General features: G+C 31.0%; 1 protein-coding gene across 1 annotated transcript; it reads left to right on the forward strand.

Annotated features, from left to right (window-relative positions):
* Positions 1-1,423: 1,423 nt before the first annotated feature.
* Positions 1,424-3,988, forward strand: LOC131635562 (uncharacterized). Its single transcript, XM_058906190.1, has 5 exons — positions 1,424-1,657; positions 2,756-3,060; positions 3,177-3,264; positions 3,346-3,412; positions 3,617-3,988. Exons 2-5 carry the CDS (start codon positions 2,898-2,900, stop codon positions 3,671-3,673), a joined length of 375 nt encoding a protein of 124 aa, XP_058762173.1. The 5' UTR covers positions 1,424-1,657; positions 2,756-2,897; the 3' UTR covers positions 3,674-3,988.
* Positions 3,989-12,726: the final 8,738 nt, after the last annotated feature.

Below are 12,726 nucleotides of genomic sequence, written 5' to 3' on the forward strand. Positions count from 1 at the left end.
GTCAAAAAAGTTTGGTACCTGTTACCAAATCAAATAAATATAATCATATATATTATATTTATTTATTATTTATAATATTGTGCAATACGTGCGAACGCACTGGTAGATGACTACTCACGATAGATTATAACTATATTGTATGATGTGTGCAAACGCACGGGTAGATGACTACTTAATTATTTTATTTATTTTTCTACTAAAGTATATATTTCTAACTAGATTAAATTAATATTTATTTGACAATTATAATTTCAAATGTTTTTTATTTTTAATTTGTGTATCTTTTATATATATATTTATTAACCATTATTATATATTTATTTATTGTTTAAATCGACTTTGCGTGACCCGTGCGAATGCACGGGTGATTCGCACGGGTCCTTTACTAGTTTGTTTAGATATTTTAAAATGATTCGATTGAATATTTCTATATATTTCTCCCCTAATCAATTATTTTGATTTGATTTGTGAACGTTTCAATTAAGATAAGAAGAATTTTATACATTTTAAAATAGAAAGCAATTTAGCAGCATAATAAGGGAACAAACCTTTTCTTACATGTTTTGTTTGCGGTGACAATTATTTTTAATTATTCATTTAATATTATTTCTTCACTAGAGAAAATTATACTCAACATTTTAAAAATGGTGAATTCTTATTTACGCACCTTAAAAAGGTGGGTAAGGTTACCTTTAGTGTAAAATGCATTGAAAATATCAAATAATTATTCTATATAATAAATAATTAAATACATAAAAATTAAATGGTGTCATCTAATTGGTGAAATGTACACTACCCATCTTTTTGTGATGGGTAGAGAAGTTGTTCCCTTTAAAAATTTATTAAAATGTAATCATTTAATTTTTAAAAACTTATCAAACCACTTATGACACAGAACTGATCTCTGCATCGGACTATATAGTGATAGTAAATAAAAAAACTTATCAATTTAATTTTATAGAATTATAATAGTCGGCAAACTTCCACTTCATTCAATATTAAATTCAAACCCAAAAATTCTAATTAGAGGGAATCCGTCATCTCTTCCAAATACTTTTTCTTCCCAATACTTTTGAGTTATTTTCCATATACTTTTTGTTCCCAATACTTTTGAGTTATTTTCCATATATTTTAATTTATGAATAACTTTTTCCATATTTTCTGTAATAAAATTATCTTTTTATTTAAAAATTAAATTATCTTGATTTGCAATTATAATTTTCCTTATTGGTTCACAAAATATGATGCAAACCCACCAACGGTGGTTAAAGAAAACAAAAGGCATGTGGTTGTTATTACACAAACCAAAATGACCAAAAGCCCCTTAAGATTCTTTTTTATCCTTATCCATTTTACCATGACCAACGGTTGGTAGTGGATAATATAGACATTTAAAACAATTATCACACGTTTCTACCGTCCAACAACCCTTCAATTATCCAAAATCCAAAAATCGAATATTCAAAAAAGCACTTTTTTTACAGACAACTTAACTTGCAACTTGCAATACGCCCACAGACACAGAAGTGAAAAAAGACAGAAAAGATTGCAACTTTTGATATTTCTTATGGTTGAATGCTTGTTTGGACCAAAACCCATTTTTCGTAATAGTGATTTTCTTTGGTTTCTCCGTCGGTTCATCTTGTTGGTCAAACATGTAAGTTTTTTTTTTTGAATGAAGACATAATCAAGAAATCTTAAGTTTTTGTTCTTGTTTTGAATTTTGATTGTTTCTTGATTCGGATTCAGATCTCAATTGGGTTATTGTTTTTGAATTTGTTTTGTTGAATGCATTTTCTTTGTTGTTTGCTTTGTATTTGATGTTCTTGTGTGCATGTTAGTTGGTATTCATTGTTTTCTATATGAAGTTTGTGTTTTTTTATTATGCATTTGTAACCGACACAGGCTTGAATTTTATCACTCATGGTAAATGCGGGTTCTTGATTGGTCTATAAATTTGTTTTGCACTTTTCTTTATATCTCAGATCTGGAAGAAGGTTGGTTGAATTAATTAATGGAATTTGAGTGTTAGGTGAGTAGTTTATGAGGATTTGTATTATTAGATTAGATGATTATGGGCCTCAATGCTGGTTTGTTGACTTAGTATTAATACTGTATAATCTTATCTCTTGCAAGAGATTATTCGGTTACTGATGTAATTTAAATTTTATTTCGATTTCAAATCATAGGTTTTTAGAAGTCTGTTACACAATTATATGTTTTCGTAGAGTTCAAGTTTGAGTGGTTAAGTCTCATGTTGATTACGTATGAGTTAAATGTTAGATGTATTAGAGAGGTAACACATTTATCTAATGTCTAAATATGTTGAGTGAAGATGTTGTGTCTCCCTCTTTTGTAGTCTTGGTCCGTTGTTGCTCCCGATACTCCTCCAGATTCTTCAACAAGTTGTATTAGAGTCTTGGAGCAACTTGATGGAGGAACGGGAGATTGGGTAAAATGTCGGGTAGATAAGTGAGGTGACTCATTTACCTATTGCGCTACGGGTGTCTCTCTCTTGTTGTCGTAGAGCATTGGTCTGTTATTACCCTCGGAGCTCTTCCAGTGATTCTATTATATCTTTACAATTTCTAAGCGTCTATATATCTCTCTGGTAATATCCTTTTGTACAAGCATGCATTTAGTTTAGTTTTTCTGTACAATCAGGCAAGGTAAATTGTGGAAGAGCTATGAATTGTTATTTTATTATACGAAATTGTATAATTTTTCTTATTAAAGTTATTTTCTCATCACGCAGCTGCAACGATTGGCAAGCATTGGTTCTTTTCAAATCCGGTGACATTCAATTAGCAATAACCGTAACAAAGCTCGGAGAGGTACTTCTAATCTTTAGAAGGATATAATTATAAGAATTCATCCTAGAGTTATCGTTGGAGGCGATGGAGATTTGTGCTGAAACTACGCATTCCAATGGGAAACAAACTTTGAAGCATTCTAAATCTGCAATTGAAGTAAAAAGATCAAGCGAAAACACCTATAGATATTTTCATTCCAATAATGTGAAGCAAAATTTAAAGCAAACTTCCACTTTTGTCAATCACGGTGAGCTTTCATTAGCACGATTAATCACTCTTTATCTCAATTTTTTTGTCTCTTGATCGTTTTTAAACGTTTTTATTCTGTTGTTTATAACCTAATATTGAATATGTATAATGCAGCTGCAAATGCTTGGCATGAGAATAGAAAAAAGTGGGTTGGCGATAAGTCTCAGAATTCACCAAGAACGCCAAAGGATCCAATTATTAGGTACATGTCAACCAAGATCCTGTTCTTTTCATTTGCAGAAGGTTCAATCATTGGTAATAATTCCAATTTATTTTATTTCAGCTGGTCAACATCATATGAAGATCTGCTTTCTACTAGCGAACCTTTTGCGGAGCGCATACCATTGTCTGTAAGATTTCAACAACCTTGTCTAAAAGAATATATATGTTCATACATTTTATGCTCGAGTGCTATAGTGTTGCTAAAACTATGTCAAGCTATAGCGCCACTATAGCTGCAATTTGGCAACACTAAGCTTTACAATGTAGAAAGCTTTGTGCTTATTTCTTCCATGTACTGATTCAAATTTCGATTGGATTTGTGGCTGATGCAGGAGATGGTAGATTTCTTAGTTGACATTTGGCTTGATGAAGAAGGCTCCTTTGACTAAACAGTAACTGAAACAAGAATCAAGAACTGTGTAAAGCCTTTAACCTGCAATGACCTCAATTAACCTCTTAGCACAGCATGATTTGATGGCGTAATATTGATATTCTCCAGGGTTAGTATTTTTTATCGTAATCCCGATTTTCAATTTATGTACCTCGATCTCTTAGGAGACTCTGCTCGAGTCTTGTTTCCCAGAGGCTTTTAAAAAGTTACTATTCTTCCAAAATTTATCTAGTAGTAAGTTTTATTTTGCTAGTAAACAGATTTGTATTTATTCAAGTTAATATCAATGAATTAAATACATGTTTTGATTTAACACTATTTACACATTTATAATATTTAGTTGGTTCAACCAATCGTTAGTTGGTTTAGTGATAATTGACGCTGAACTTGGTAGGGAGGACCACGGTTCGATCCTCGCAGTTACGATCCGAAGGGAGCTGGAACCACTTGAATGTCTCTTATTCATTTGGTTGGGGAAACAATTATGAGGGGGCAAATTGATTATTGCATTCTCAATCTTATATTTCCTTCGTACTTCATTATTGCATTGTCAATGAAACCTAGAAGATCACCTTGGACAATATTTCAGTATTGTGACAAAGGTAAATAACATGCTACAATAAGAGTTTTAATTCAAGTATTCTTAAGTATTAAAGAAAACCAATTCTAAACATGTCTAAGTAGATAAGGCTTTACATAATGAAGACAATGGAGAAGAAACTCCCAAACCTTTTCAGAAAAGAAAACTCTTTTTAAAAGTCAATTTTCATAAATCACAATTTAATTCTTCAAATTAAAAACAAAAATCTTCACAAGAACACTATAAAATCTAATGAATTCCCTCACAATTACTACAACTCACACTTTCTAGTTTAGAGTTGAGCAACACTTAAAAATGATATTTTTTTGAAGTCGCGATACTTGATTAAAAGATCTGAAAAAATTGTTGGGTTGAATATGATCATAAAATTGTCTAAAAGAGAAGTTGAATAGACCTTTGTCCAATAAAATTTCTTTCAAAAGTTTTTCAAAATTAGAGTATAAAATTCGCGAGAGTTGAAGTTTAAAAACATTTTAAAAAGGAATTTTGCAATTGAATAGATGTATAAATGAATTCAATAATGACACGATTATAATGAGTCAACCAACAAGCAATATGGTAATTAATCTAATTAAATTCAAAGACGTTCAAATGAAATTTGATTAATTGATACAACAATCTAGAATTGCATACTTTCAAAATAATAACCAGAAGGAAATATTTAGCCGACTTGATCTAACACAGACTACGCTTAAACATGAAATTGTTATAAAGCAACAAAATCCTAATCACATGCAAACTAGAAAACAATTACAACCTAAAAACATGCACAATTTATACACATTAAAAAGAGAGAAGGATAGAGAAAGTGCACACCATAATTTATATTGGTTCAGTGCATCGTCCAATGGCTATACAACACAAATATGAATCTTGATTTTCTTTTCGTTTGTACACAATTCACTAGATTACAAATTCTTCAGGATCTCCAATCTTGAATAAAACACCTTCTTAGAACCATATCACTCCAACATTTCCTTCACATCGATCTTCACCCAGCCCTACCAATATTCCCTTGTCTGAGTTTTTGAACTTGTGGAAGGAGTAAGGTATTCCAAGATCTCTTGGAGAATAAACTCTTTTTTTTCTTCAAATAGATGTCAATCATCATAAACCACAATCACAGTTTGATTTTTCAATCTGAACAACAAAAAATATTCACAATAACATAAGAACACCTAATGAATCTTTTCACAGCTAGATCTCACACTCTCTCATAGAATTAAGCAACTCTTAACAATTATATTTTTGCCTAGAGGTTAAAGATGAAAATTTCAAAAATATCTCACACAACACTTGTTCAATCTGAAGAAATCAACACTAAAGAAAGTTTTTATTCAAGGTTAATTTGAGAGAAAGTTTGTGTGATTGACAAAAACACTCAAAAAATTTCAAAGATAATGAAAGTTATCTTTTATAGAGAGAAAGAAATTGGTTTTTATATGTGTTAGAGATAAAACACAAAATAGGTGTAAAAACAACACTTTGATTCGAGTCAAATGCAAAAGGATGATTCAAATCAAGCGAGAGAGTGATCTGAACCAAAATAAAAGAAATTAGAATTTTGCTAATTTGAATTGAGTCAAGTGATTTGAGTCAAAAAATCTATGATTTATGTCACGTTTTACGAAGTGAATTCCAAAATGAAAAGTTCATTCATTATTCAAGTCAAACAAAGTTGTGATTCGAGTCAAAGTACCTTTTGATTCAAGTCATGAAAGGTCTTGATTCGAATCACACATTTAGCGTCATGTTCCAATTTTCATAACTTACTCATGATTGAAGTCAAGTTTTGTATGATACAAATTATGCTTGTATGAAAATCTTGATTCAAGTTACAAACTTGTGAATCAAGCCATCTTGCACTGACTTTTGTCAAATGCTCAATTTTAAAGCAATATAAGTGATTTCAACCTAAGAGAGAATGAGAGACAACTGTGAGAGATTCAAAATACGATACAACAAAATATGGTAAAATATTAAAACAAAATCTTATACAAATACCCACAATGCAATTTCAATGATTATATTGCTTTATTCTTCTGATATCATCAAAATCACATGTGAATTCACAGTTACCTGCACAATGCATAAAATCATAGTGTTGACCAGGACTAACATATTAGTTCAAAATGACTAAAGACAATGTATCTTGGCCATCCTTAAAGACTTGAGTTGAATTTGGTTGTCTTCGAAGTTCAGTGGAATCAGGTTATATTCAGAGTATTCATTATTGTAGGATTCGAAAAAGTGAAAAGTGATTATTATTATTATGGGGATCGTGCTAGCATTATTCTTCTATAGTGACCTTAGGACAAACATGTTTGAACAAACAAACTTAGTGAGAATCCCACTTTGATTTCTCTTCCCCAATTTAAGAAGCATAAATGAGTTTAAATTGCTCTCACTCGTTCCACTGTAAACTCAATGAATTCATAAAAATTGATGAAATCCTTTAAATAATCCACTATCGGTAAAAGTTCTGATACGCTCCGATGGTATGGTCTACTCATCAGATCCGAATTCGAGTGATACGTCACATGATGCATGTGATACAAGTTCGAAACCAGGGAGAAAGTGAAACAACTATTTTGTGTTTGAATTGTTGCAAGTAATGTGCCATATAACTTTGTTTTCGTGCAAACAAACTTCAACGAATTTTATGCGATTGTCAAGGAGGACGAGAGAAAATGTATGAAACGTGACATGGTTTATGTTCTCTATGAAGATAATTTCTACATCATCGACTTTGGCTGCAATGGTGCAATCGACGAGGTTGTTAGGTTTTAGAGGACATGGTGAAGGAAGAAATTGTAGCCATTGGAAATAAGGTATACCATGTGAACATCAGTCTCTACCTTAGAGTCCCCCTTCTTATCCTCGTCACAACTAGTAGTGGTAGATTAAACTCGTGGTGAATATAATTGTACTTGTACTGAGTACAATAGTGGAGACATTGTACGTGATATGCAAGGCTAGAAGTTTTTTAGGGGTAGTGATTTTGAATAAGTGATTGTCTCCTTCAAAACCCTTTGGACGAATATATATAGCTTTGGTCCTCCTTTGAGGGGTGTAGATCTTTACACTTATAAATCGAACCACATAAAGCTTAAAATTTTGACACTAGACCAACATGACAAATGCCTTACCCTTTTGACATAGGAAACATTAGTTTTACCCAATCGAAGATTTTAAAACACACTTGATGAGTCGTTTCTAATGACATCAAATAAAGTGGGGACTCAAGATTATTGCAGAGAGATGATTTATCAATAAATCAAAATAAATAATATAATGGGTTAATATCATTTTACCCTCTTCCATATAGGAGACTTCTAGTTTACACCCTATAAAAAATTAGATTTCAACCTTACCACATGAAAATTCTGTTCTTTTAGACTTTTAACTGAAATGACACACTCTGAGTGCATTCATGTCGTGCTCAGTGGCAATTTTATTTTGTTTTTTAATATTTTTAAATTACAGTTGTACCAAATTATGCCATATCACTAATATATAAATATTTTAATTTTTTGAACATTTAAATAATTCTCAGATACCATGTATTTGTGTCCTTCATCTTCTCCATTTTCTCTTTTGAATAAAAGCAAAAATTTGCAGAAAAACCTAAAGTGTATTCTTCTTTTTATATCACTTATTCGTTAGTGGTCGAGGTTTAACTTTATTTCAATCTCAGTTCTTCCTATCACCACCTTCTTGTATTGTGAAGTTAGGGTTTCGAAATGGATGGTAGTAGAAATTCATCAATTGAAAATTCGAATGGAAGAGAAATATCCATATATGGTTGTAATCTATTGATGAATATGCGAGTTTCAAACACCCAGAAAAACCCAAGAGAAAGTTTTGGAGATGCAGAAATTTTGGAAAGGTATGTATTATTCAAAATAATTATTACAAGGTACTGTAGATCTTATTCTTCCACAATTTCTTGATGTGTCACTTGTTGTTTAAGCATAGTTACATAACTTGTGACTTGTTCATCTGGGACGATGAAGTTGATGAAATGTCATGGAAATATCAAAACAAGGCACTGTCCACAAGTGAATATATGAAGTACAACAATTGTGAAGTTATACTTGGCTTTCTTAAATAATTTAGCAATGATTTTGGGAAGGAGTTTGGCAAAGAATATGGCAAAGAGTGAAGCTCAAAGAACGTTGAAAAAATGAAGAAGGTGTTGCCATAATGAAAAGAAGAAATGTTATTCGCTAATGGTTGACCTTATTATATCATGCTTGTTGTTTGGTATTGTTTACAATATTATGTAACTGTCATTTAGTTTTAGTGCCTCAAAACTTCAGTGTGATGTTGTTTTAGAACCTATTAATTTCAATGTAATTTTAATATTTGGTTTAATTAAGGAAGGAGATTGAAATATGAATTAGAATCATTGTAATGATAATAAATTTGTCATAGCATAAAACATTACGTAAAGAACTCAAAATATCATTACATAAAGCAATTCAAATTATCTAAACTGTCTTAACAAAGCAGTACAAAAGTACTACAAAAGCACTAATTGTGTAAAGTGTCTTAACAAAGTAGTTCAAAAGCATTACAAAAGAAATAATTATGCAATTCTCTTAACAAAGCAGTACAAAAGCGTTAATTGTATGTCTCTCTTAACAAAAAACAAGCGATTGTGTAACTGTCATAACAAGTTCATGTATTTCATTGAGTTAATCTCCTAGAGCTGTCGTAACAACTTTAGGTATTTCATTGAGTTAATCTCCTAAAAATGTCATCCAAAGATCTCATCACCCTAATGCATGTCTGTACCCTAGGGTCTGGTACAAACACAACAGGTTCTTGAGTCAGAGTTCCCTCTTCATCCTCAGGTATCAACATTGGTTATTCGTTGCATCCTCTTGGCCCTTTCATTGGCTTTGTTTTCAAAGTCCTCAATCTGTCACTTGATCTTTTAGTAACCTCATATTTCACCTTCCTTATTGGATTTGAATTTTTCTTGACTGGAATACTTCTTCTATCTTCAACATTGTTTCGAAATTATGTGTAAAACATGTCACCAGTAGCAACTTCACAAATTTTAGGTTGACCATTTGTCTCATCATCAAATCTCTAATTAAAGTACCTCCACCAAATTTCTTCTTGAAATTGGCATATTGGTGTCTTAGTCACAACCTATGTTTAATTTTATCAAATATATCTTCAAAAACACTTACCAAATCCTATAAATAAAGTATAACACACCATATCATAACACACAAAATATCATAGCCTAATTTCGTAACATAGTTATATATTAGAACATACACAATAACATACATGTCACATACTGTCATACCCCAAAATTTGTCCACCATATTCAAATATTCAAATTATTTCAAAATTGGATTTTTTATAAAATTTTGAGGTCATTCACATTGACGTCTTGATTTTTATAAATATTCGATTTAAAGTCTATTTTAAAATATGACAATTTACTCTTAAATTATTTATATTTTAATAAATAGCAAAATGTTTTCCCATGCTTCATACACTTTCAATTGGCTTTTATTTCAAACAAATAATATAGTACAATTGGTAAGGAGGTAGGGTTTGCAAGTACAAAGTCTCAGGTTCGAATCTCACTTCTAACACTTTATTCTTTTATTTGTTTCTAACTATATATAGTTTTAATTTTATTTTCATTTATATTAAAAAATCACAAAAAAATCATTTTTTATCATTTTAATTTTAATTTTCGTATTAATTAAATAGGCATTTTTTAAAATAAGCAATTTTAACTTTTTATGCATTTTTAGTCAAAAAATCACCAAAAATCATAAAATATTCAAAAAATCCAAAAAAAGAAGTTTTTAATCTTATTTGTCCTATTTTTAGCACTTTTTATAACTTAGGGAACAAGTCAATCTTATTAAATTAGTTTGATTTAATTTTTTTATTAGAATTAAAACAAATTGATTTTTGGACTTTGATTTGATCCATAGTTTTACTATAATTATTTTTTTCTTCTAACCTAATTCATGATCATAAATAGGACTAACAATTCTAACCCTGACGGGGGCTCTCTTCTCACAAAAACAAAAAATATTTTCTCCTACTTCTCCTTCTCCAGGGTTGCAATTCCGGTTGCAGCACAGTAATAAATTTTCTAGCCTATTCTCTCCTATTTGCTCCGAATTTTTTTCAGAAGTTCAGAAAAAATCGTAGAACAATACTCCTTTAGAATAGAATTCTAAAGGATTTCGACCTCAAAATCACAAATTCATCTTTTTTCTATTTTATTTGATTTAATTTCTATTTTCATATTTTCAAAAAAATCTAAAAAAATTGTAGTTTCGCGTTCTTATTTGATTTGATTTATAATCAGGTTTTTATATTTTTTGATTTTATTTTAATCACTTTTCTATTTTTCCATTTGTTTTCTTAACCGTAACATTGCGTTGGTTTATGAACAGGTTTTCTATGGATTGACAAGTGGATGGTACCCCAATTGCTTACCTTTTGGTATTTGGCCAAATCAAGGTACCTCCTTTGGCCAAATGGGAGCAGGTGTCAATTCTTCCTTACACTTATTTGTTTGCTTCATTGCCCTTGAAAACCTTGGTAAAATCTCTTTTTTTAACCATTAATTTTATTTTTAGGTTTGTTCACTAACCCTTAAGTTTTAAGATTTATCACCGTAAAAACCTAAAAAAAAACCTCTAACCCTTTTCCTTTTTAAATAAAACAATGACTTAGTTTTTTAGGTAAATTGATATAATTAGTAAAATTAGGATTAGGCTTCCCTTTTAATTTATTTTAATCAATTAATTTAATTTAGCTAATTTAGGTTAGGGTCAATTTATTAATCGTTTTAATCAAACTAATTGGTTGCGATGGTTAATAATAAAATAATTCAATTCCCAAAACAATTCAAATAATCTATTAAAACACATTTATTTGCTAATGGTGATAATCGAATCAATCGATTAGAATAATTAGCAATTCTTTATTTAATTTGTTAATTATGGTGATCAAACCTATTGATCATCGCGATTAATGAAACATATAATAACCAGGGTCGTACGCCATATTAAAACACAATTTTTTTTACAAAATTACAATCTACGAATTTCAAAACTGCGATAAGGTAATTCAAAATACCTTACAAACTACGAATTTCTAAACTGCGATAAGGTAATTCAAAATACCTTCACACATTCATACTAATTCTAAGGCTACAACCCTGCCCCGAACTACGTAGACTCTGATCCTCTGTAAGAGGTACGTAGGCACTTGGATAACCAAGGCGAGTCCCCTTCCCCAAACCTCAATTAGGTTTTAAATCTCATTTTTCACCCTATTTATTTTCTTAGCTATAAACCCTTAAACATTTTTAGCCACAGACCTTTGCCTTGGACAAAACCTTAGGAAAGGGTTAAGGGTGCTTAACACCTTCCCTTGACCTGATTATAATAACTTACCCAAAATTCTCTTAACTGCGTAGGGTTTCCTATTCGCCCTGGTAGAATAGGTGGCGACTCTAAAATTATAACTTTTTAGGGCAGGTTGCTACACATACCTTTTATCGGTCTAAGATGAAGATGTATCTCATATCATGGCCAATATCATCCATTAAAAGTTATAAAAACCATCTTCAACTTTCTTTGGTTTCTAATTCAACCATTATAAATGCCAATGAAAAATATTGGTTATTTGGGTCCCTTCGTACAACTATTAACAACTGACCACCATATCTTGTCTTCAAATAGAACTATTCACACCAATAAATGGTCCACACCCCTCTCTGAAACCTCTTTTGCATCTATCATAGCAAAATTAGAAAGACTCAAATCTTGGTTTAATTGATGGGTTGGGTCTGTCTACATTAATCTTAACATATTTCCTAACACATACTCTTCTTAACTTAACTAATCAATGAATACTTTCTAGATGCATCTCTTTCAACTATTATCTTTGTTATATCCTTGGCCTTCCATAACCTACTTGGTGTGAACCTAACTGGGTAATTCTTCCTCATGTCTTGAATTATATCAGTAATCCTAACCTTCTCACTTGTCTACATCTTGTTTACCACAACCTTTGCAACCCACTTAGACTTTACAATTCTATTATTCAACACCTAAGCACAAGTGTGGGCGCCCACCCATGTTTTTATTTTTAAAGTCAGACTGCCACCTAATTTTGAGCATAAAGCCAAAACCCATATTTAGCCTTGCACTCTATCCTAACTGCTCATACCCAACTTAAACTCGTAGTCCTTACCTAACTGCTCATTCATAAAATTTGGCTTTGGCAATTTTTCATCTTCAGAGGCATCTGAGTCTGAGCTACCCAATTCATCACTCACATATTAGTCTTTTTCCTTATCCATTCCTTGAGAATCCTTGGTTTTATAAGCATTGGCTATCCTTGCAGGTGCAATTACTTTAAACTTCTTCTTCTTTGGGGTCAATTTCTTC

This window comes from Vicia villosa, unplaced genomic scaffold (genome assembly GCF_029867415.1).
Source record: "Vicia villosa cultivar HV-30 ecotype Madison, WI unplaced genomic scaffold, Vvil1.0 ctg.001512F_1_1, whole genome shotgun sequence".
In the NCBI taxonomy this organism is placed as follows: Eukaryota; Viridiplantae; Streptophyta; class Magnoliopsida; order Fabales; family Fabaceae; genus Vicia; species Vicia villosa.

What these genes read in the sequence shown, in the direction of transcription:
- LOC131635562 (XM_058906190.1), top strand. Translation starts at nt 2,898, where the DNA reads ATGGAGATTTGTGCTGAAACTACGCATTCCAATGGGAAACAAACTTTG. An exon ending in TTCCACTTTTGTCAATCACG is followed by an intron (nt 3,061 to 3,176) that starts GTGAGCTTTCAT and finishes TGTATAATGCAG; the next exon opens with CTGCAAATGCTTGGCATGAG. An exon ending in CCAAAGGATCCAATTATTAG is followed by an intron (nt 3,265 to 3,345) that starts GTACATGTCAAC and finishes ATTTTATTTCAG; the next exon opens with CTGGTCAACATCATATGAAG.